At 47.7% G+C, this 23620-nt stretch overlaps 1 protein-coding gene across 12 annotated transcripts; it reads left to right on the top strand.

Moving 5' to 3' along the window:
- The first annotated feature begins 122 nt into the window (after positions 1-122).
- TMEM184B (transmembrane protein 184B) lies at positions 123-23466 on the top strand. Of its 12 annotated transcripts, XM_085519473.1 has the most exons (12): positions 123-262; positions 4735-4829; positions 8227-8293; positions 8408-8668; positions 10899-11064; positions 14221-14311; positions 14847-14922; positions 17588-17679; positions 17955-18124; positions 18862-19056; positions 19924-19947; positions 20937-23466. In XM_085519473.1, exons 4-12 carry the CDS (start codon positions 8468-8470, stop codon positions 21176-21178), a joined length of 1257 nt encoding a protein of 418 aa, XP_085375599.1. In that variant the 5' UTR covers positions 123-262; positions 4735-4829; positions 8227-8293; positions 8408-8467; the 3' UTR covers positions 21179-23466. The 12 variants fall into 12 exon arrangements, with proteins under 12 accessions (XP_085375599.1, XP_085375592.1, XP_085375575.1 ...); XM_085519466.1 differs by lacking the exon at positions 4735-4829; XM_085519449.1 differs by lacking the exon at positions 8227-8293.
- Positions 23467-23620: the final 154 nt, after the last annotated feature.

The raw sequence follows: 23620 nt of genomic DNA, 5'->3' as shown, positions 1-23620 counted from the left end.
CGCTGTGAGAAATGTGGTGCGTTCCCCTTTAAGAGCGGGGCGGTGACGTCATCTCCCTGCGCCCCGCCCATTCCCCCCTTTTCTAGCGACGGCGCATGCGCAAGTTCGGAGGGCCGGGTGGGGAGGGCCCGGCGGCGCCATGGGCTGGTGAGGGCCGTGCGCGCCCGCCTGCCCCAGCGCCGCTACCGGCGCCCGCCCGCGGGGCAGCGGGGCAGGGCACGAGCACAGTGTCGGGCCGGGCCGAGCCGAGCCCCGCCTGCAGGTAAGCCGGGCCGGGGGAGGAGGGTGATGATGCTGCTGTGGGGTGCGTGAGGGCGAGGGGGCCCGCAGCCCATCGCTGAGGCAGCCTCTGCCACCTCTAGGGCCTGGTGGGGCCTGTGCCTCGCACGCAGCTCCCTCCCTTCACCCCCGCTCTCTGCTGGGTGCCACCCTCCGGCTGCCGCCTTCTGGTCTGCCCTGCTCCGTGGGTGCTGTGTAGGGGAGGCTGTCAGCGTGTTCCCCTGCCGTGTGTGGGTTGGGAGCTTGCTGGAGGTTCTGGTAGCCCTGTGAGGAGTGATTCGGGCTTGGCAAGCTGCAGGAATGGGGACGTTTGTGCGTGTTGCTGGGTTCTGGTGAGTCGTAATCCAGGAAAAGGGATGGAGTGGGTTTCAGACGGCTTTGTGAAAGCTCCTTGGAAGGAGCTCCCTGTCAGAGGGGGAGGAGGAGATGAGGAGAGGAGATAGCGAAGGTGGGAGCGTTGCGAAGAAAGTTTGGAGACGTTGTTGCCACGTATGGAGCTCAGTCGGAAGTAATCGCTGAAGAAGACAGACTTCCTCCCAGAGAAGCACTGACGAGAATAAGATGTGATTGATCAGTGACAGAACAGCATCTGCAGGGTAAATAGAAACGTTTTGGCCTCAGAAGCTGTGGGTGCCCCATCCCTGGAGGTTCAAGGCCAGGTTGGATGGGCAGCCTGAGCTGGTGGGTGGCAGCCCTGCCCATGGCAGGGGATGGGACTGGGTGGGCTTTGAGGTCCCTTCCAACCTAAGCCATTTTATGATTCTACATAATGAAACTTTAACCAAGCAGACATCACAGAATCACAGAATGACCTGGGTTGGAAGGGACCTCAAGGATCATGTAGTTCCAACCCCCCTGCCTAGCAGGGCCTGCTAACAAAGACGTGACTTTTGTTTGACACAGTAGTTAACTATTCTGCTGAACTTGTGTTGCTGTAATTTCTCCCGGAGTTCAGGAGCTTAGCATTCTTCCCAGAAGGGGACAGAAATCTCTTTAGAAATGTTCTTGCTATTCACATTTGTTATATTGAAGATTTGTGTTTGTGCAGTAGCTTGGGAAAATTCATGCTTTCAGGATGCTACTGACAGCCTCACTGGGACACATAGCATTTAGATGGGAAAGGTTCTCAGACATACACGGGCTGGTCAGAAGGTGAAGTTTAGCTGGTTTGGTGTAATGGCAATATTCTGAGCTGGCTTGTTCCAAAAGACCTGACAGAATCCAGACAGAAATTGCATTATTCAGTGTCAAGGTGTTACATCCTCCCAGAACACGCAGGGCTCTGAAGGCTGTTTGAAAGTGATAAGGAAATTAAAACGCTCAGTTAAAGTAACTGTAAAATATGATACTGTTTAGACTGGAAGCGCCTTTTAGAAGTATTCTTTTTTCATTCTGTTTCATTATGAACTAATTTAGAAGGGAACAACCATTCATGTTTTCAGCACAGCAACCCTCAGGATGGTTTTGAAGGTAAAATATTGCCAGTGAAGGCCGTGAGCTTCAGCCACCTTCCAGGAGCCTCATTTGATAGCCATCCTTCTCCTGAGGATAAGTACTTGCTCACAGCAACTTTGTCTCTGGTCCTTAACAGTCGGCTCAGCCTCTGAGGGGTTTTTGGTTTTATTTTTGTTTGTGGTGGTGTCTGGAAAGGCAGCAGATCAAACCATGTTCAGGGAAAATACAGCGTGTGGGTGAGCTGCCCAGGAGCCCTGCTGCAGCTGGGTGTCACCAGATCCTCGTGGCCCCTGAGGGGCATAATTTACAGGAAATTCTAGAAGGAAATACCTTACGTGTTCTACCTGCAGCACTGAATGTCACTTAACCCATTGGGTATGTGCATATTTGGCTCCCCACCCTGAGGTCTGTCTCTGGATTGAAAGGATGGAGATGCTGCTCTTATCATCTTACAGTCACAGTGCGTGGGATTCTGGTTATACTGAAAGGATCGGCTGTTTGGGGACACTGGATAATGGAGAGTGATCGGGAGCAGAGAGAGATGGCATCGCAGTCTCAGCTTGCATTTTCTAAGCTGAAAGCATTCTTCTCTGCTCGGCTGTGTTGTGCATCTGGCACCTTGTACAATATGTGGCCAAAAAAAAACCCACAAAAAAGATCTCTGTGGTTCGGGAAAGAAAATGCCACACATTACCAAGTGTGGCATTGAAGCTTTGAGAAGGAGATGAGATGAAGTAATGCCTTTTAAAGCTGTCCTTGCCTTGCCACTGTTCCCTCCCAAGGCCGTAAAACATCCTGTGATATCAGAGGCTGCAGAGCTGATAGCTTGGGAGCCTGCAGTTGTGTGCTCATCTTTGAGCACAAATACAGCCTAAGCAGCAGTGATAGAAGTACCTCTTTCTCTCTCCAGGTCACTTAAAATGAACTCAGAGAAACCTGGTGAGATGGAAAAGAGAGAGTTCTTCTCTTGATGGCTCAGCGTATCTCATCTCTTCCTGGCTGGTTTTGTTAGGGAAGAGTGGTTAGAGCTGGGTGAAGCTGTTGGCAGCTAATTGCCCTAAGGTAGCTGGGAGTGACCTCTCTCCAGCTGACTTTCAGACTTTGCCCTGTTCCAGTATCTTTGTGATGACACTGATTTTGTGGCAGAGCTTTAAGCCAGAAGTTATTCAGATACAAAGGCCGCTCTGGAAATAATGCCTCCTGTTTTATGATGTTGGCCCATGACATCAGAGGTGGATGTAGAGTTTGAACCTTCCCATCAATATTCCATTACGTTATGTTGCCACATGACAGAGGGCAGCAGAGGGGCAATCTGACCAAATGGTGTCTGACGTGGAAGTATCTATGAAGCAAAGGTGTGTCATTGAATTCCTTCGTGTGGAAAAGATGACACCTATTGACACTCATTGATGCTTGCTGAACACTAATAGAGACCAAACAGGCCATAATGCTTGGCTCTGTGGCAGTTTGAAGTCCTCTGGGAGATGAAAGGCAAACTTCCTCTGTGGCACCGGACATAAGCGTTTACAACACATCCTTTCTCTCGCCACCTCTTTCCCCTTTGCCAGTTGCAGAATGTATCTGTGGTCTTCCTATGTTTCTCTCCCAGGAGCAGAGGGCTGGACTGGTTCTTGTGGAGCAGAGCTGTGAGGAATATGGCACAGGGATGCAGTGCATGGCCCTAGTCCCAAAGGGGAATGGGAAGGATGAGAGCATCCCATCTCCTCCTCTCCAGCCTCTTTTCTCTCTTCTTCCTGTCTCCTTCCAAAAACAGGACTGGATGTTGGATGCTGACCTATTACAATGTGGGTCAATCAGCTAAAAAAGAAAAAAAGAGGAGGAGGGCGGAGGGGGAGGAGGGCTGTGAGAGTACAGCGAGACAACAGAAATTAATAGAGCAGAAAAAAACACTGGAAAGAAGAGTGTGCACGGCTCAGGGTAAAAGGGTTTTGTTGTTGATTCTGAGTTTTAAATGGGTGTCGTGGAGGGGAAGCAGCACTGGGTGGGTTAGCTAAATGGAGGGCTGGTGGGTGCCGGGAGCAGCTAGGATTCGTGTGGTGTTTCTGAGAGCTGGACTCAGTGATCCTTATTGGGTCTCTTCCAGTGCAGGATATTCTATGATTCTCTTAAAATGAGAAAAGAGGTTGCATGGGCTTGCTGAAAGTTGTGTGTATGTGCTCCTTATTGTACCCAGGGGTGGGATTATCTCTTACATATGGTGTAGGGTGGGTGCACCTTTACCTGGGCGCCCAGAGCCCTCCTGGATGGCCAGCTCCAGGGCCAGCCTTCTACTGCTCCCCCCATGCTGAACCCTCTGATTTGACCTCAGTGATGCTCTTCTCTACCACGTGCAGTTGCTGCATGGTTCTGTGCGTTGTATGTTGCACACTTTTCTCCTCGCTGAGCACAGCTCATGTCTGGATGGTGTTAAATGCATGGGTATGAGGTGTGTGATGCAGAGCAGCTTTCAGGGGCTTGAGGTTAAGGAGGCTTTGTCCTGCTTGAGTAGTAACATGTAATAAGTCGTACTAGCCAACACTGCATGGCTGGCTGCATACTTAGCTTACAGATTGTTTCAGGAGTGTGATAGGAGAGCTTAAAAACACACCACTGAGGCCTTTTAATGTCTTGTAGCTAACTAAAGTAGATGCCACCCCAGAGAGCAAAAGCAATTTAAGATGCAATAAATTTAAAAGCATTTGATTTTCTTTTATTGCTATCGCTGGTTTGATCTGTGCCAGTGGCTCCGGCGCTCTGTGGCATTATTTAGTCCTGCCTTCCCTCTTGCTTTCTCTACCCTTCGCTAGATCAGCTGGTTAGATGTGCTGTGCCTTTGGGGGTTGAAAAGGAGTTAAATCAATTACAAGTTTGCGGTATATACCTGGCACAATGGAAGGAGCTGATCCCAGTTGGCAATTCTGGGCATTCTTATAATTAAAATACTCTAAAATAAACCTCGAACCATTTTGTCTCATATTCTTGTACCCCTTCTAAGTGTAGAGGACGTTCTGAAAACCACAAAGCTCCTGCTTCACCGATGCCAAGCTTTTCCCTGCAGCCTAAAGTTCTGCCTTCTGATCACCTACTGCATGATGGTAAGCATGGAGCTGGGCATAAGGAGGGGCAGCTCCTCACCTTGCAGCCATTCATGAGGATCTCACAGCCAGGTTGGGTTTGTTTCCTAGCTTGTCCCTTGTAACAGACAGAGGCTGAGATGTTAAGGCTCTTTCCCGGGGTAGCTTTGTGTATCGTTCTTTGCTCTCTCAGCAGTTTAGAAATGAAATACTTTCAGCCTCAGAGGAGATGATCTATTTTAAAAGCGCAGATTGTGTTTGCAGATGGCAGAGAGCAGCTTCAGTGCGCTGCCGTTCACTCCTGGTATCCTGGTATCAGCTGCAGTGCTCTTTGGAACCCGCAGGAATTTGGGGACCTGGTGCTTCAAGCACCACTTCCCTCCTCTTGCACAGCGCCAGGAGTGGGCTTGGTGTATTTATGGCTGTTTATCTTGATGTAGAAACAGCTCCTCCTCACTGCTAACATTTTCCATGCGTTGACACGAGCCAAAAAACCAAGTTTTTTTGTTTGCACTTGTGCCAGATCCCTTCTGTTTACTGTTCCGAGTTTATTTTTGGTGGAAGAAGCTGCCGTGTTAGCGTTAGGGACAGAAGGCCTCTGTTTCCAAAAGACACAGGGATGGCAATCTGTTTCTGATGGAGAACGACTGCGCTGCTGTTCTCCTGTGGCCGCAGGCTGTATGGGCACAGGCAGCGAGCAGCAGAACCACTCCTGTGCAGGATGGAGCCCCTTTCCTGTAAGGGTCTTGGTAATGATGTGTCTTCTCCCACTGAGGGCAAAGCCTGGTGCTCCTAAAGTGGAGCCCTCTGTGTTTACTGGAGATGTTCCAGAGCCGTGTGGATGTGGCGCTGAGGGACATGCTTAGTGGGATCCCTCATGGCGGGGATGGGCTGGCAGACTGATCTTAGAGATATTTTCTAACCTTTATGGTTCTGCCCAGACAGACTTTCTGGGTACAGTCCAGTTTCCAGCACTCAGCACTTTTCCTGGTTACGCATTACTCCTGGTCCTGTTACCTCCGGGGGGAGCAAGGTAGTAAGTCAGAGATGGGAAAGCGTCAGAGGGAAATGAATTGCTTTTCTGCAGTATATTTAGGAGATTGCTACAGAGGGGTGGAGTAAGGGTGCAAGTAACTTTAGTCTCCCTTATAAATGGAAGCAGTGACCTGGATGAGAAAACAGGATGTGGTGGAAGAGCAAGGAATTGTTCCGGAAACTTCTCGAGGAACTGAGGGCTAAAGTCTGGGAGCAGGGAGTCGATGGGTTGCCCTCTCCCTCCTAGGACAGGGAGCAGGGCTTTATAGCCACTTGGGCTTGCTCCTGTGTGTACCCTGGGCAAAACCCTCCTGACCGATGTGAAGGTTATGTGGTGCTGAAGGATGTGGTGATGATGGGCTGACGATTGAACTAGATGATCCTACAGGTATTTTCCAACTTTTATGATCCTCTTCTATGAAGTTGATAATGTGTTGGATTCCCAATAAAATACAAAATGGATTGATGTAGATTTCTAAATGCCCCTAATTTGCCATATGGTAATGTCATTGGATTGGTACCTCACAGTACTGGGAGCTGTGCAGGCAGAGAACAAAAAGGTGGTTGTCCCGTGTAGCTTAAAATGCATGAGAAACAACAGCAAAGATGCAGCCAGCTGGGAGGAGTACACAGAAAGAGACTGGATCCACTAGGCTGACCAGAGCTGGGCTGCTGCGTAACTGCAGTGGCAAAGTGGAAGAAAGAAGAAAATGTAGGAGAATTGGAGATAGCTGTGTAGACATTGGACCTTTTCCCCAGGCAATAGAGGAAGCACACGGTGTGGTAGGGGTGATGCTGCAAGGGAGGTGGGTGTCCACTTATAGAATCATAGAATCCTTTGAGTTGGAAGGGACCTTTAAGGTCATGCAGTCCAACTCCCCTGCAATGAACAAGGACACCTGCAGCTCCATCAGGGTGCTCAGAGCCCCTGCAGCCTGACCTTGGACATCTCCAGGGATGGGGATCCACCACTGCTTTGGGCAACCTGTGCCAGTACCTCACCACCCTGATTAGAAGGGATGCTTTGGACGTGCGTGTTAATTTTGAACATTCAGAAATGCAGCATTCCTTTGTGTTTCACTAGGAGGGAGAATGAGCTGAGGGTTATAATCAAGAAGTAGTACTGTCCCATGTAAACATGTCCTCAGGCAGCCCTGAGGATAAGGGCTGCTCTCAGGTGGGTGGGTTGGGTCTTGGGGTAGGGGAACAGAAGTAGAGTCCCACTGAAGAAAGCGTGCGTGTTTTGTTTCAAATACAGTGCTGGAAAGAGTTACTGGTCGCAATGACTGTGTGAATTAAAGGGGATTAAACAAGGAACAGTGCATAATAATTCAATTAAAGACAGCGTACAATCACAAGAGGGCAGTATTAAGGTTATGTACACAATTTGAACTTGCAAATGTCCTTGCTTCAGAATGCTTAACCCTTTTTGCAGTTTCAGCTTCTGATAAAAGAGGGAAGTGCAGAGAAGCAGAGCTGTTCCTTTCAGTTCCTCTGTTCTGATGACGTGCCCAGTGTTGTATTTGGGGCTGCACTGTTGGTCTGGCTTGAATAAGAGTGGAACTCCAGCTCTTACTCCTCCTGCAGCTTTATGTGCAGCTATGGAAAGCTGTGACTTCAAGCAGGAATATTATGGAAAAAGACTGACTGGGAAGAGCTAAGAAAAGCCAAGTTTGACAATTATCTTATGAATTAAACCATAGCAGTTGTGCACTCATACAAGAAAGGGCACCCCCAGAATTATTATGAGGTTATCAGGAGGCAGCATGGTGCTGTTTCCCTTGGTAATAGCATCTTTGCTACAACGACAAGCAAAAGAGGCTCTTAGAGTTCACAGAGCCAATGGCAGTCTGCTTGTGATCTTGGTTTAAGTGGATTATCTTCCTCCAAACCAGAGGTCACATTAGAGCCTCTTTATGACCAAATTGAAAATAATAGCTGCTTTAGAACTTGGACCTGTAAGAATTTGCTCCATTGAATGAGGACAGCTTTTCATCTATGGGTAATGGTGCTTTGTAATCTTGCATGTATGTGTGTTCTGGGTGTGTTTTCATGGGTCAGCTGGCTTTTAAGCACCAATCAGGCTAAATTCACATCACGGAGAAAATGATGCTAAGTTAGCAGAGTTAGTGATAGGCTGACTAAGTATACCGTGCCATATGGTGTTTGATAAAAGCATCGCTTTCATGCTCTTCTTTCTAGCCGGGGGAGCTTTCAGCATGTATCTTTCTAATGCAAGCACTGTGGGCTGCATGTTGCTTTCAGAATGGCATTAGGAGAGGTAGGGATTCCTTGTGGAAGGGATGGGGATGCTTTCCTGCTCCCTTTGCCTTGTATTAGGTGAATGTGGTGTTCATCTTGTTTTTACATGTTTTTGCTGCAGGTGGGGGATGACAGCTGTGTTGTGAGTGGAAAGAGTGATCTGTTGTATTATACATAAGGGGTGGCAGGTAAAGACTTACCAGGTCCTGTTCATAAAGCATGAGCAGGCAAAACACTGTTACTGTGGTGCTCCCTAGTCCTTTCAGCTTAGTTCAGTTGCTGTTGGTTTTCTTCCATGGCAGGTCCTGTCTCTCAGTCAGTTCTTCAGCAATCCCAGGTGGAACCTCACTCTGAAAGGCACCATGATGGTGATGACTGACGTCACTGCAGCCCCCAGGCTGGGGTCAGCTGCCACCACGCCAGCTGTTGCTCCCAACTTCTCCTGGTTGCCAGAGGATGGTAGCCCCACAGCTGTGGAGCAGCCAATATTCCTCATGACCACCGCTGCTCAGGCCATCTCAGGTTTCTTTGTGTGGACAGCTTTGCTCATCACCTGCCATCAGGTAAAAGCCTGTTGCTGCTATTTCTGACTCTCTCCCTTTTCCCATACGGAGGAATATGTGATACCTTTGCAAATCTCTGCCAGATATAGCTATGTTATGGAGGGCTGTAGACTCTCAGGTGGTACGAGGACCTCTTCTCTGGGACTCTGTTGCATTATTTCTGCTAGTCAAGGTGGCAGCTTTTGTATGAAGTCCTTTTTCTGCCCAGGTTCTGTAGTCTGACTGTAGAGGAAACAAATGCTTTACAGCCAGCAGGTGCAGAACATTTGGCCCTCTCTCGAGTGTTTGCAGAAAGGTGTGTTCTCTCAAGCCGTCCTTTCCCAGGTCCTGTAGCTGTAACCAGCCATTTTGGTGTTGTGTCAGCTGTTAGCTAAATGATCCTGGTCATCTGTTGTTTGACATACCTCCTTTGATCTACTGTGCCAGTGGAATCCCCAGGCTGAACTCTGCTGCGGAAAGGAGTAGCAGGAAACGTTTTGTTTTAATTTCTCTCCCCTCCCCTCATTTTGGGGTAGGTGCCCTGGGAGCCAGAACAACTCAAATGCTTCATCCCGTTCTGTACCTCTCTCTCATGCAGTTGTCATGTGAACTGAAAAACAGTGGGGAAACGCAAGCCCTGTTATTTATCAACCTGTGCTTTGTACCTGTTGGTCAGTAGATTCCAGAGTGATGACTGGGGCCTAGAAAACTACAGCCTATTAATGGCATACAGGGGATAGTGAAACTCAAAAGTGGATTAGTCACTGATGAATAAGAAAGAGTAACACCTGTAGTTTCACCAGCTTGGGTAACAATTGCAAGTGCCACGGGTCTTCCTGTTTCAGAGCACAAATTGATCACCTACCAAGGGTAGGAGGAAAATCTTTTCTATGCAGTGAAGCCTTGTGTAGTTAGGCACTGATGCCCTTCTCTAAAGAAAAAACAATGGAGGTCAGTGCTGGAGAGACTCTGTTGGTTGAAGCACACTGTTGCCCTGTTACAGGAAAGCTGTTCCTGACTAAAGTGCTCTTGTAGGTGCACAGATTGCAGGGCTCTTGTGACATCCCAAGGGCAAAGCTTGGAGTCATTCGAAGCCGGGTGTCAGCTGTCCCTGTACTAGGTGAGGTGTGTCACTGGGATTGTCACAAGGAAAAAATATCACTAAGTTAGCACTACTTTATTTTCAACCTGTTCTTGACAGGAAATGAGGCTTTTGGGAGATCACTGCAGGCTGGGGAGAGGAAATAAATGTCTTTTGAGCCCTTCAGTCAACTTTGACTGAACCTGGCCAAGAGGCAGAGAGATATGAACAGGAGTTAACTTCCTCTCCCTCACAAGGGGAAGATGAGGTCATCAACGTGTGCTTCATTAGACCCTATAGAACCTGCACAGCACGCCCATGTCACATGCACACCGATATGGAGGGTGAAGCTGCAAACAAATGCTTGTGCTACTTCAGGCAGCCAGATCAGCCAGTCATGAGGCAGATACGTAACAAACAAGGTGCTATTAATTCCAGCAGCCAGGACAGCAGCTTGATTAGGGTTGCTGTGCAAAGGCCTGGCCTCTGGAGAACGTGCCCTCTGCTGCCTCCATGACCTGTAGAGTGTACCTGCAACATCAGCTGAAACTCCTGCTGTGCTATTAGGCCTTTACAGAAGTGGTGCTCATCTTCATAGTATGCCTGTGGTGGAGTTACCAACCCTGGAGGTATCCAGGAAACATGTAGATGCAGCACAGAGAGATGTGGTTTTGTGGGCATGGTGGTGATACCTCTGTGCTGATGTGAAGGGCACTCTCAGGTTGTTTCAGGTGAAGGTCTTAAAAACATCCAGAGCTGTCTGGATAGTGAGCATGTTCACAGTGAGTGTGTGCTGCTCTGTTCAGAGAAAAGGAACCTGCAGTGTTGTCAATCTTAGGTACTTAAAATAGGATAGTAGGAATGTGAGATTGGTAATAGGAAAAAAAAATGATGAGTGAAAGAAGGGAAAGGTGATGATAATAACAGCATTCCTAACAAGGAGCTAAATTAGAAGTGCTTCCACTTCCTCCTCCTCTCTCTGCAAAACAAGGGATGCTGTATGGATGTCATAAGATAACAGCAATTTTTTTGATGCATATCACCTTGAGGTTGCTGGAGACAACCAAAAGTTGTTTTACTGAATTTGTTTTCCCACTTGGCTCTCTAGTTCCACTTTCTCCTCTCTACTCCACATGCTGCTGACCCTGGTTTCCCTCTCTACCCTCCCAGATCTACATGCACCTTCGCTGCTATAGCTGCCCAAATGAACAGCGCTACATCGTTCGGATCCTCTTCATTGTGCCCATTTATGCTTTTGACTCATGGCTCAGTCTCCTGTTCTTCACAAATGACCAGTACTATGTTTACTTTGGCACAGTGCGGGACTGCTATGAAGGTAAGGAGGGCTCAGACACAGGGGGGGAGGTGGGAAGTCTCTGCTGCTCCTAGTTGGGAACAAGGAGAAGCATCTCCATGGGCTACTGAGATGCATTCTTATGGGGTGTCTGTCTGGTCGACCATGGCTTGCTCAGTGATTGAAAAATGACGCCTCCTCAATTCCTGGACTCTGAGCATGACAAGATACACTGAGCTTTTTCTCTTGTGTTCTGTAGTGACAAAGTCTGTGATTTTTCTGGTCCTTTGCTTCAGGAAGGTATAAAGCAAAAAATGCAGGTCTTTAAAGCAAGGGATTGATTAGTTCCTAGCTCTTAGAACAGCTCTTAGTAACCAGATACTTGCTTCGGACCGTTTGCTACAGGAGGGGAGTCAACTCTTTGAAAGGTTAGATAACAGCAGCACAAGGGGAAATGTTTTTAAGTTGAGGGGGGGAAGATTTAGATTGGATGTCAGGGGATGTTCTTTTCTATGAGAGCGGTGGGGTGCTGGAACAGGCTGCCCAGAGAGGTTGAGGATACCCCATCCCTGGAGGTGTTCAAGGCCAGGTTGGATGGGGCCCTGGGCAGCCTGGCCTAGTATTAAATGGGGAGGCTGGTAGCCCTGCCTGTGGCTGGGGATTCATGATCCTTGAGGTCCCTTCCAACCTCAGCCATTCTGTGTGGTTCTATGTGTTTATTGTCTTACCTTGTGGCCCCTTATGTGATGGCACAGTGTAGCACAGCCTCCACATGCTTGTGTTGTTGAGGGGTGAAGTGCTTCGCAATCCTGCAGAAGAGGATGAGTTACTGATGCTTTCATTTTTGGTCATCTGCTGCAGATGATACCACTAATGTTTTATGTGAGAGAAACAGTTCCTCCGCAATAAACGCTATCTAAACATCCCTTCTGTATCATCCAAAAAAGAGCCTTCTGCCCACCCACAGGAGAGAATGCATTCTGGCAGTGTGTTTTTGAGGGCAGTTTATTACTATACCTGCATTAAATTGTTTGAGTGGGATCTGCATTGCAGAGGGGTGCCCCTGACCGTGCAAACAGGTTAATCGGCTCAAAGGACCAGTGCCCCTCCTTCACATCCGTGACAATGCCCTGAGACACAGAAGCAGCAGCAGATGGCAAACGTGTGCACACGATTCAGAAGGCAGCTTTGTTTGGTCCTGTTGTTTTCCACCCCATCCTCCCTACTTCCCCACCCTGTGTGCGTGTGTAGGTCTAGCAGGAAGCCTGCAGCACTGCAAAACTCCTCTCCTAGCAACAGCCATTATCCCTCTGCCTTGCACAGGGAGTTTGCAAACATCAGAGCCTCTGCTCAGGAGGCAGCCCACACTCCAGAGCTTACCAGCTTTCTCAGCATGTTGTGCTGTGTGAAAGGGACTGCAGGTAGAGGTGAAAGCACATTTGGCCAGCAAGTTCTCCATTGCTTTTTGTGGAGACTGCTTTGAAACTGCCTCTTTGTCCTCTATGCTTCCTTTGCCATTCTCCTCCTCACTTATTTCTTTTTGGGGGGGAAGAATCTATGTTTCTTTGGGGAGTGGAAAGACAGATACTTCTCCCACCTTAACTTTTTGTTTACTTCCTCTGGTGTGGAATGGGCAGCTGGTATTGTAATGACCGCATCAGAGGGCAGGGGTCACTGGAGAGTAATAGGAAAAGCTCTGCTTTTCTTCCTCTGAGTGGTTGGAGCTGTCACCCAAGCTGCCGGAAAATTGCAGGCGAAAGAGCTTACCACAGTTATTTAAATAACTTTTCCATGTTTGGTGTTTTCTTTCCTAATTATGGCTTTCACAAAGTCATTGCACTGTGAACATACCTAACTCTGGTCAGTAACTAAGATGACAGATGGAATAGCAATTTCCCAGTTACATAAGTAGAAGCAGGTATACCACAAGCTTTTATGTGCTGTGGCATTCTTGCCAGCTAGGCACATCTAGAAGCCATTAATATAATGTTTGGAGGCCGAGCGTTTTGGGCAGTGTTGAGGTACCTCTTTTCTAGGACATAGCTTGGATGCTTGTAGAACAAATTAGAGCCCGTGCTGGCAATAAACTGTGGAAGTTCTTCCATGTGGTAAAATAGACCTGAGGTCTAACAACTGGTTACTCGGTGAGGTCAGGTTCTCAGCACAGTACATTAGGCTTTTGTTCTTATTCCAAAGTTCCGTGAGACTTCCGTTTCCATCCCAAATTGTTTTGATTTTGTATTATGTCAGTGCCAGAGGCCCAAAGCAGGATTTGAGTAGTGGCATTCCAGGGAATGTCTTGGAATGGAGTATCATAGAAAATCGAATTGAGAGAAGGGTTGTCTGATCCAACAGTGATTATAAGAAGTCAAGAGAGTGGCAGCCAAGACTTGTAGAGGCCAACTTTAGTTAACTTCATGCACAGTTAAGTGGTTTTGGATCCCTTGAAAAGGAAGTGTATCAATAATCATGATAAGAGTCCTCCCCACTGTGTTTTTGTCTCGTGTACCAGCACAGCTGAGCATTGAAAAGAATTAAAGTGGAGCAGAGTATTAGTGATCGGTCTGAGAAGGCTCTTCCCCATCTGTACCAACTTGCTGAGGGAGGCAGAACAGAAGTAACCTAAGAAGAAAGCTGTTCAGTACACAAGAAATTTCAGCTTTCTGAGGAAATGAAGCACAAAGCCTTTTTGTTGAAAATACCCATTGGACATGAAAACAGTTTCACTGATTGGTAGAAACACTTTTTCCAACTCTTATGTCTACAATCTATCGCCTCAGACATAGTGCTCATCACTTCAGAGGGCAACAGCAAGGAGATATGGTTGGTAGATCAGAAATAACTTTGCCATATGATTTAGTATTAGAGTAATGTCCTGGAATAACACACAGGAACTCTGTAAAGAGTGACATCTTACAGCTGCCAAGTAAAACAGGCTGACCACAGTTTTAAATGGTCCCGTGACCCTTTTGGCATGAGGAGTAGATCTGGCCTGGGACCTTGGCCAAACTCCAGTTCAGACAGTTTTGTAAATGCTGAGGTAGGGAGTTAAACACAGTGAAAACAAACTGGAGTGCTTTAAAAGGAAAGATGCTGCATATGCAGTCCCTGCTGATGTTTGGTGTGTTGCCCGCTCTCTTGGTCTTTGCACCTGTTTTGATGTTGGTTGTCATTTTACTCTGATTGATGTCTTTGCAGCCTTTGTAATATACAACTTTCTCAGCCTCTGCTATGAGTACTTGGGAGGGGAGAGCTCCATCATGTCTGAGATCAGAGGGAAACCAATTGAGTGAGTATTCTGCTTGCAGCACGATGTGATCATCCTTCTCTGCCAGTCCACTGTGTGTCTACACCTGTCCCTAAAAACTGTGTCAGGTGGCAAATGCCTGTTGGGTCTGGGCAGGTTGGCTAGTGATGATTTACCACTATCTTGCTCCAAGACAGATCAGGCTGATCGTGTCCTCTTAGGCAAGCTGGATTGACTCACAGCTTTTCTGAACACCTGCCTGCTCCTTTGTTTCTTTTCTTCCTTTCTCCCCCTCTGAATCTTTCCTCTGTTCCGTTGGTTGTGAGCATTTCCTCCAGGGTCTGTTTTTCTCCCCCGTGCTACTCAGCTTAAAATAAATTGTAAAAAAGTTTGGAGTATGGAGTGAGAATGTTGTTCTAAATATGTCTCTGAAAGAGGCTGTGGCTGTGACTGCAGTCATGACTGGAGAAAGCGCTGGTCCTGTGGCTTCTGCAGAGGAAGCAGGGAAAGAGGGTAGAAATGATCTCAGGCCCAGATCTTGCTTCTATTCCTTGTAATCTGTTGTTGGTTCTTTCAGGTCCAGTTGTGTATATGGGACTTGCTGCCTGTGGGGAAAGACCTATTCAATTGGATTCCTGAGATTCTGCAAACAGGTATGGGCTGAAGGAGCTGTGCCGTCCTCCAGAACTGAATGAAGCGTGTGGCAGGGTGGCTGTGTTCCTTTTTTTGCTGCTGAACTTTGAGGTGTTCGTTCCTTTTAGTGGGTTGATAACATGATTTTGAGCCAGGCCCAGAGTCTGCCAGGATAGTGGTTTTTTTAAGATATGTTAATGTTTTCTACTTAGCCCCAAATCAAGAAGACCTACCAAAAGACTGGGTTTATCTCATGGATCTGATGTTAGCCCTGGGATTTCCTCTCCCCTTTTGGGATTACAGAAGTCCCAACTTTAAGAAATGGATGGCTGTGTTGTGTTGCAGACACCCAGTGGTTGTGTAACAGCCTCCTAAATTCCCAGTGCTGCTGTCATGGCTAGGAGTAGAGGAGGAGGTGGAGGTTAAGCACAATACAATGATTTTTAGGAGGAATCAAGTATTGCTCACCATGTCTGTCTGTGCTGAATTGGGTATGTTTAGGGGGAGGGAGCGAGAGAGATCTAAACCACGATACAGCCCTTGTCTGCTCATCAGGTCAGTCACCTCTGTCTGCCTTGAAACAGCAGGTGAGTTTTAAGGCCTTGTTCAATGATGGAAATGATTACATGAGGTTTCTCTGGAGACAACATACAAAAAGCACATCTGATGCTTTGAAAGGGCTCTGTTCACTGTCATTTCAGTCTCTGAGGCTAGATCTCTGCCCTTCTTCTTCACATTGTGCCCCCATCATCAATGTTTTAGCAGCTTAGAGAAACGTCAAAGGTACAAGCAGACTCATAGTAATATCCAGACTGGCCTTTTTGAAAGGAACACATCTTTCTTTATTCTCTTTGCCCCTGTTCTGTATTCTGCTCTCATGCCTTTCTTGTTTTCTTCCCTGAACTGTTCCCTGTGTGCTGCTTCTCTTGTTGCTCTTGGACTTCATTTGTACACCCCATATTTGATCCCATATATTAGCTAATCTTTTTGCTTTTTATAATGTTAACAGTTGCCTTTTAAACATGTCATAAGAAGGCATTACGCTCATCAAGATGAAGGAGTGAGAATTTCCCTTAGACTTCTTGTTTCTCATGCCCTGCAGCCTCTGACAAGTATCTACGTGGGTTGCACACGAGTGTGCTTGGAAAGTTTTGGGCTTTTTTTTTCCCCACTACAGTAAAAATTAGAAGCACTTTTTCTTAGGCATTTTGCTGGCTTCTGCAAATCTTCAGCTCGTTTGTTAACTCTGGCTTTGGTGGACATTTCGCTTTTGCTTTGCTGTTATCTGGCAGCAGTTCATCTAGTCAGGCCAGCCCTTTGTGTACAGCCAACTCTGCTGTGGAGGCTGTGAGGGAGGTGTCTTGCAAAGTGACGTGCTAAGTACTTCTGTCCTTGGCTCAGGCTTACATGTTGCCTTGTTGAGAGGTCTTTGACACCAGGACTCACTTTCTGGTACTTCATGACTTCCAGGATTGGTGAGTGAGACCTTCCAAGGCTAATTCCTGGAGAGAATAGAGCCGCAGAACAGATCTCAATGCTAATCTATGCAGTATCTCACCAGTGTGATGATCAGGAAGAGAAATGTGCTGGAAGAAGCACCGCGCCCATCTTAGCCCAGCCCTCAACATCTTTAGTGCTGCCTCCCACCTCCTTCAAAGCAGAAGCTTTTCCCAGTCCCTTTAATCCTGGGGGTATCTATGTACTACAACCACTCATTCCCATCCCCTCTCTCCATGCCAAGCCATTCTCAGACAGGTGCCTGCTGGGGGTCAGTAGGTCTGCACACATTGCCTGAGATCCTGCAGCAATGTGCTGGTGTGTTGGTGGCTGTGGGTTAAAATCTGGACAGATCATTTCCTTAAAATTGCCCCCATTGAGGCTGTTAGCTGGATCTGTGTCTGGTGACCCTTGCAGATGGGTCACACACAATCTATGTGCTTCCCCTATGCCATAGCATCTTCTGGGGAAGCATCTAAAAATAAAACGCGGTGGTTTGGGTTGCAGAGAAATGGTTAAGGCATCTGCAGATTGGAAGGAGGGGAAGCACAGAGGACAGAGCTGTTTACCAATTAGCCTGACCTTTTCCAGTTCACATCTTTACAGTGACTCACTAACTGGCATGTGCTGGGGTTTTTAATCTCCTTGAAGTCTTATGACCACTAACAAATTGCATTGTATCCAGAGCAATCATTCCTCTTTGGTTTTGCCCTCTTTCTCTGCGCAGTCCTCCCTGTGTGCATGCAGGTCAGCACCTGCCCAGGATGTTCCAGCCTTTTTTGGGGAGATATGGGTGATGTTTTAGGTTCATGACCTTGTGATCTTTTAAGACCTCAGCATTCAACTTCCCTCTTTCCAGAATGATGGAGTGTGTGGCAGCTTTGTGAGAGAGTTCCTCATAGAAGCTGTGCTTTATACCTGTAGAGTCAGACTGGATAGAGCAGATCCCAAGTGCCTTAGAGTCTTCCTGTCCTGTACAGGGAAAATAACACACGCTTCCTCTGAATCTCCTGTTTCCTCCTTGTGCTTCAGTCCTCAAGCACAATTGATTAGCAAGTGTCAGACTCTTTCTTGGGGCTGGATTGCATTGCCTTGCATGGCAGGTCACTGGCATGTCCACTGGATGCTTGTTTGTAAATGTGGCCTCATTCACCCCATTTTCTCATTCCCCTTCTCTTATTCCTGTAGGCTACCCTTCAGTTCTGTGTGGTGAAGCCCCTCATGGCGATCAGCACGGTCATCCTTCAGGCCTTTGACAAATACCAGGATGGTGACTTTGAGTAAGTATGTTTGGTTAGAATGGAGGTTTCAGTTTCCCTTTCTCTCTCTGCTGTGCCTTGGGAAAAGACAGGATGCACGTAAGCTGAATATGTACACGAGAAAGGAAGGCAGAGGTAAGCCTGCTGGTTTCAGGTTTTTTTCTGCTTTAGTTTGGGGGAGAGAATGGGACAGAGAGGCAGGAAGGAAATGAGAGTCCTGGTACTCCCCAGTGACAGCAGCAAAGGGGAAAGGATCATGCAGAGCTTTCAGGTGTTTATGTGTTTGCTCTCTTCAGTGTAACCAGTGGCTACCTCTACGTGACGATCATCTACAACATCTCTGTCAGCCTGGCACTGTATGCCCTCTTCCTTTTCTACTTTGCCACGCGTGAGCTGCTCAGTCCCTACAGCCCAGTACTCAAGTTCTTCATGGTGAAGTCTGTCATCTTCCTCTCCTTCTGGCAAGGTGAGCTGCTTTTCCTTTCGCTTTATAGCCACAGAGAGCTAGAATTGATAGAGCAGATGATTAATAGTCAAAATGTCTTTTTGTTTTGTTTTTAATTGTTGTCTTTGTTTTGTAATCTTTTGTTGCCTTTCCTAAGAAGAGCTGATTTGCATTTCAGAAACAATCATAAAGCATGAGGAGCTGAGGTTTTATCTGCGTGGTGCTGTATTATTGATTGAAGTGGCACATCTAAAGATCTTCTTAGTGCTCTGTAAACAAAATCATAGTGGCTTATCTGTGACTCTTGTTCAGCAGCTTGCTAGCTGAACGCAACGTGTGCTGCTGCAGAGACACCACTGCGTATTGGTGTTTGTGAAGGGCATTCAGAATACATACACATCATGATGAAGGCGCCACATCAGAGAGCCTAAATTCCACCTCAGCTTAATGCTTCTTACTAATTGGCTGTAAGCATTTCCCTATTCAGTGCCCTACTTAGGTCTACCAAGTTGCACTTCAAAGACTAATTGAGTATGAACTTAGATGGAATTTAGGCTGTTGAAGCATGGCCCATCCTCCCTGTGTACAGACAGACTAATAAGCTGTCTAGTTTATCATCTTGAGCCATCTGGTCACAAGCTTTCTGTCTTCTCTGGAGTTCTTCAGCCACCTGGTATATGGACAGGGGAAAACATCCTTATTACAACGGAGTGTCATGCTTCTCTTGCACGTTTACCTGAGGTAATTCCTTTGTTTAGGGATGCTGTTGGCCATCTTGGAAAAGTGTGGTGCCATCCCCAAAATCCACTCTGCCAACGTGTCTGTGGGTGAAGGCACGGTAGCTGCTGGATATCAGGACTTCATCATTTGTGTGGAGATGTTCTTTGCAGCCATTGCCTTGCGCCATGCCTTCACTTACAAGGTGTATGCGGACAAGAGACTTGATGCACAAGGTAAGAAATATGCCAGTGCACACGGCCCGTCTGCTTGGTAGCAAGACTGGGTGGAGATTGGTCCCTCTGGGAGCCAGCACATTGATATGACTCTCAACCTGCGTGCTTGAAAAACATCACATCCCCTCCTCTGTGGTGTCTGAGCCGATGCATTGTGCAACAGTTCTGCAGGCCAGAAACTTTTCCTGAATTGCATTGTTCCCTTTTCAGTTCCCTAGTATGCCACCCATGATAGCTTGTTGCAGGCCTCAGGGTGGCATGAAGTTGCATCCTTTCAATAGAGTGGGTTTGTCCTTCTTCCTGTCTCCCCAAAGGGGAACTCCATTGCTCCAGATTGTGCAACAGTCTGGAGGCAGGAGGGACAAGGCCTGAAACATGCTCTGTTTTGACTCCAGTGCAGGAGGATGAGGCTGTGCTTTAGCAATATGTTTTGCCTGGAGGAGGGGAATCTTCCTGTAATGATTTTGAAGGTGGAGCTGCTAGAAATCTTATTCTGGGGAAAACAGAGGTGGAAGTTTTCAGGGAAATGGGGCTTTTGGTTCCCCAAATGAAGGGATTCCTTCCTGTTTGGGGTGGATGGGAGTCTGTGCTGAGCTGCAGGAAGACAACAGCCCATGGGCAGTGTTCATGTAGATAATCCCTCCATCCCAGCTACCTCAGAGGTTTAGGAAGGGCAGTGGCTACAGGCAGGGGAGGTGAGGTCTGTGTGTGATGAAGGGGTAAATTGCTGTCTAGTAGACTGGGGATGATTTGGTGGTGGGTCTTGTTCAGTTCTTGTTATTTCCTCTCTCTCTTTCTCTCTGTCTCTCCATCTCTCCCCTCCCCCTTTTTTCTCTCCCCTGCTTTGGCCACTGGTCCCTGATGCAGCCGTTCCATCATACGGGCCATACGGTAGGTGCAGCATGCTCTGTGTGTTTGTCTCAGTTGGTTTTAACTGGGATATGCCACTCTGTCCTGGTTCCCAGCCTGCCTACTACCTACTCTGTCCCTTGTTCCCCTTCCTGCAGGTCTGTAATCCAACTGCTTGTAAAAGAGCCCTTGACAGTGGTATAACCCATCCTTAGAGCATTCGTGTTGGGACCGTATGAAACAATTCTCCCTGAAAAACTGAGCAGGCTCTCAAAGGAGCTGGTTTACTCCCTCTCAGCCCAGCCTCCCTTCTCCCATGAATGCTACAGCTAATCAGCATGCCTTGGTCATTGGGGGAGCTCATCCTGAGAGCTGAACAGTGCTAGAAGCCCATGCTGGAGGTGGAACTTAGAAGCTGGGAGAAATGGCAGCTCCTAGAAAGATGGCTGGCACTTGGGTGGGACTGGCTTCAACTGCTGCATCCTTTGCTGTGACACCCTCCAGCTGTCGTTCTGCCTTGTACCACCTGCTCCCTTCCTTTATCTCCTGTGTTCTCCTCTCCCCTTTTATGATTTCTTTCCTGTGGGTGCTTTTATACCACCCGTCAATTTAATTTCCAGTGAGTGGGAATGGCAAAGGCCATTTATTTGACATTTTTAGAAGTTTCTTAATGTTTTCACTTCCAAAAACCTTGACAGAAGCACCTCCTTACCCGGCTGTCCTTGTTGCACCCCTAAGCCAGCCCAGGTCACACACAGGGAAGTTGCTGTTTATCCCATTCTCATGGCCCCTATTTGTTGCTGAGGTGGATTCACTCAGACTTTGGGAGCAATACTGATAAAACTTGGCATTGCTTATTTGTGTGGCATTTCTTCAGCTGCTGCTGAAGGAATTGTATAACGTAAAGTAACTGTAAAGTTCTGCAGGACCTAGGAGTGCATGTTCCCTGTTCTCCTTCCCCTCATGTTAAGGCGGGGTGGGGGGAAAGCAGCTGTACTCTTCACCCATTCCTCCCCTTCTCACCCCGACAGGTCGTTGTGCTCCAATGAAGAGCATCTCCAGCAGCCTCAAGGAGACCATGAACCCCCATGACATCGTCCAAGATGCGATCCACAACTTCTCCCCAGCCTACCAGCAGTACACCCAGCAGTCAACGCTGGAGCACGGCCCACCCTGGCGCAATGGCAGTCACGTCATCTCACGCTCCCACAGCTGCTCGGGTGCCCGTGACAATGAGAAGACCCTCTTGCTGAGCTCCGATGATGAGTTCTAGGAGGGAAAACCACCAGCACAGGCTATCATTTTCCCTCCTTTGTTGCTTTTTATTATTATTTTAATTTATTGAAGCAGGAACACGCAAGTCATATCACCTCTTAGTGCAGGTTGCAGAAGTGGGCATTTCCCGTTAGCTTTTGTGGGTACGGATGCAACGAGTGGAGTGGAATTAGGGGAATGGTCCCAAGACTTGCTTCTCAAACCCATTCCTTACAGCAGCAATTGACTGGAATTAACTGAAGCAAAGCTCCACTCTCTGGGGCTCTGCCTCCCATACCTGCTCAGCTGGATGTGGCGTGTGACTGGCCAGAGCCTGGAATCTTGGCCAGAAATGTTTTGTTTTCAACTGGATGATCTGACTGCTTCGAATTCCTCTTCCTGAATGGTTGATGTAGGCACAGCTTGCACCCCCAGCTCCCCGGTACTAACGTCTCTGTGATCCTTGGGAAATGGGATTAGGATGCAGTGATAAGCGTTCCTGAGGGCCAGGCTGGAGATTGGACCCTCTGTAGCCATTGCAGTGAATATGTAGAGAACATCTTCTCTCACACCTCTTCAGCACTGCTTGTGCAGGCCTATACTTGAGTGAGTGTAGGGGAAGAGGGCAGGACCATCGTCTTGTTCTGCCCTCTCTGCTCCCTGTCAAAGCTGCCTGCTGGAGCTCAGCAGGGGTAGAATTACTGACTCACAAGGGTAGAGTTTTCTAATCACCAGGTGTCTGAGCTTCCCATCTCCCCTGCATTCCTGGGGCAAGATGCTACCTGGAGCACCTGTCTCCTGCTAACCAGGGTTGAGGACCGGCCACGACAGGTGGTGGAAGTTTATACAGCTCTGGTCCTTTCATCCCTCTTGGGGAAAGGAGTGTTTGTGAACACTAAGATATTCTTTCCTCTCGTTCCCTGCCCCCTACCAACAGAGCTGCCTCTCTTAGAGTCATGGATTGCACCAGCAGCTGTCAGACCACGTCCCACTTTAGGTGTCTTTCAGGTGGCCTCCCCTGCCAGCTACACAAGTTTTGCCCTTTGGAGTATCTGGGAAGGGATGCACCCTTTCCGGATTGCTCCTTGTTGCTCTGCTGGGAGAAGCAGGGTCTGATTTACTGCCTAGAATTCACCTTTCCTCCTCTATCCTGATCTCTGCGCTTGTTCATTCACTTCCTCACAAGTGACAGCGAGCAAAGAGCTCCTTGTTTCCTCAGCACCCCAACCAGGTCAGGAGCAGCACACCCTGCAACACCAGGCAGTTGGCTCCTGCTTTTCCTAAACCTGTAACTGCTTAAGCAGACACAGACACTACCTACCAGGCTTCTTGGGGGCTTGGTATGAAACTTATTATCCCGTAAGCCACCCAGAAAGCGGGACTGCTGTTTGAGCTTTCCTTCCATCTTCCGTGGCTTTGATTAATAGGTTTTTTATTGTTGGGTATTTATTTTAAACTTCCCCTCTCTTATAGAAGACAAAACCCCTTCCCCCCCTTCCATTGCATTTGCAGGCCTCCATGATGTCCCAGTGTCACTTAACCAATGGCCATCCCCAGTGTGCTGCATTGGATGGCTGAGATCTGAAATCTCTGTTGAGCTTGAAGATACTCCAGGCTTGGGGAAGCATTTTCTAAACATTACTTAAAAACATATGCTGCATCTACACGCTGTGCATAGGGGTCTGGATATTCCTAAGGCTATGTGTATGTAGAAGTTTAAAGCATAACCCTGTTGCACTAAGCTGCCTTTGGAGAAGCCTGGAGAACAGCTAGTGCCCAGGTAACAGCCAGCTGCCACGCGTTATGATTTTATATATATATATTTTTTATAACACTAAGCGAAACCATCTCTGAGCTTCCTGCACCCCCCTGCAACAGGCCAGCACCAGAGGAGCAAATCTAGTGTGAGGACCCAGAGCTTGAGTCTGAGGGCATCTCTTGCTCTCTCAAGCAGTTCTGCCTGTGATAGCCCAAGGCTAAGGGTAGGTCCTCCGAGCTGCTCACTCCCTTCCCCTCTTTACCCCTTCCTTTTTGTTTACCATGTAACATACCCGTGGGATTTGTTTATTATTTTTCCACATAGAGTAGTTCTTTGTATATAAATAACTGAAAGGAGAAAAAAAAAAACCAAAAAAACAATAATGTATGATAAATAAGACAGAGCCACCTAGTTTTGTACCTATCGTGTTGAACTGATGTGAGCTCAGCGACAAGCCGCTCTCTCTATTTTGGTCTTTGTGACGTTATACTCTGCAGAAATGAGCAAATATGATGACAAATAAACATATAGAGATAATATAGATTGTACCTCAGCTGCCTCTGCCTGACTTCTTCCCCAATAGCCAACCTGAACCTCCCCTCACACAACTTAAGGCCGTCGCCTCTTCTCCTATTGCTGTCAGCTGGGAGAGGAGGCCGAGCCCACCTCACCACCACCATCTCCTTACAGGTGATCATAGGG

Source organism: Coturnix japonica, chromosome 1, assembly GCF_054131305.1.
Source record: "Coturnix japonica strain WE chromosome 1, WE-NBRP24, whole genome shotgun sequence".
Taxonomy (NCBI): Eukaryota; Metazoa; Chordata; class Aves; order Galliformes; family Phasianidae; genus Coturnix; species Coturnix japonica.
This window is presented reverse-complemented; position numbering and strand designations above follow the sequence as displayed.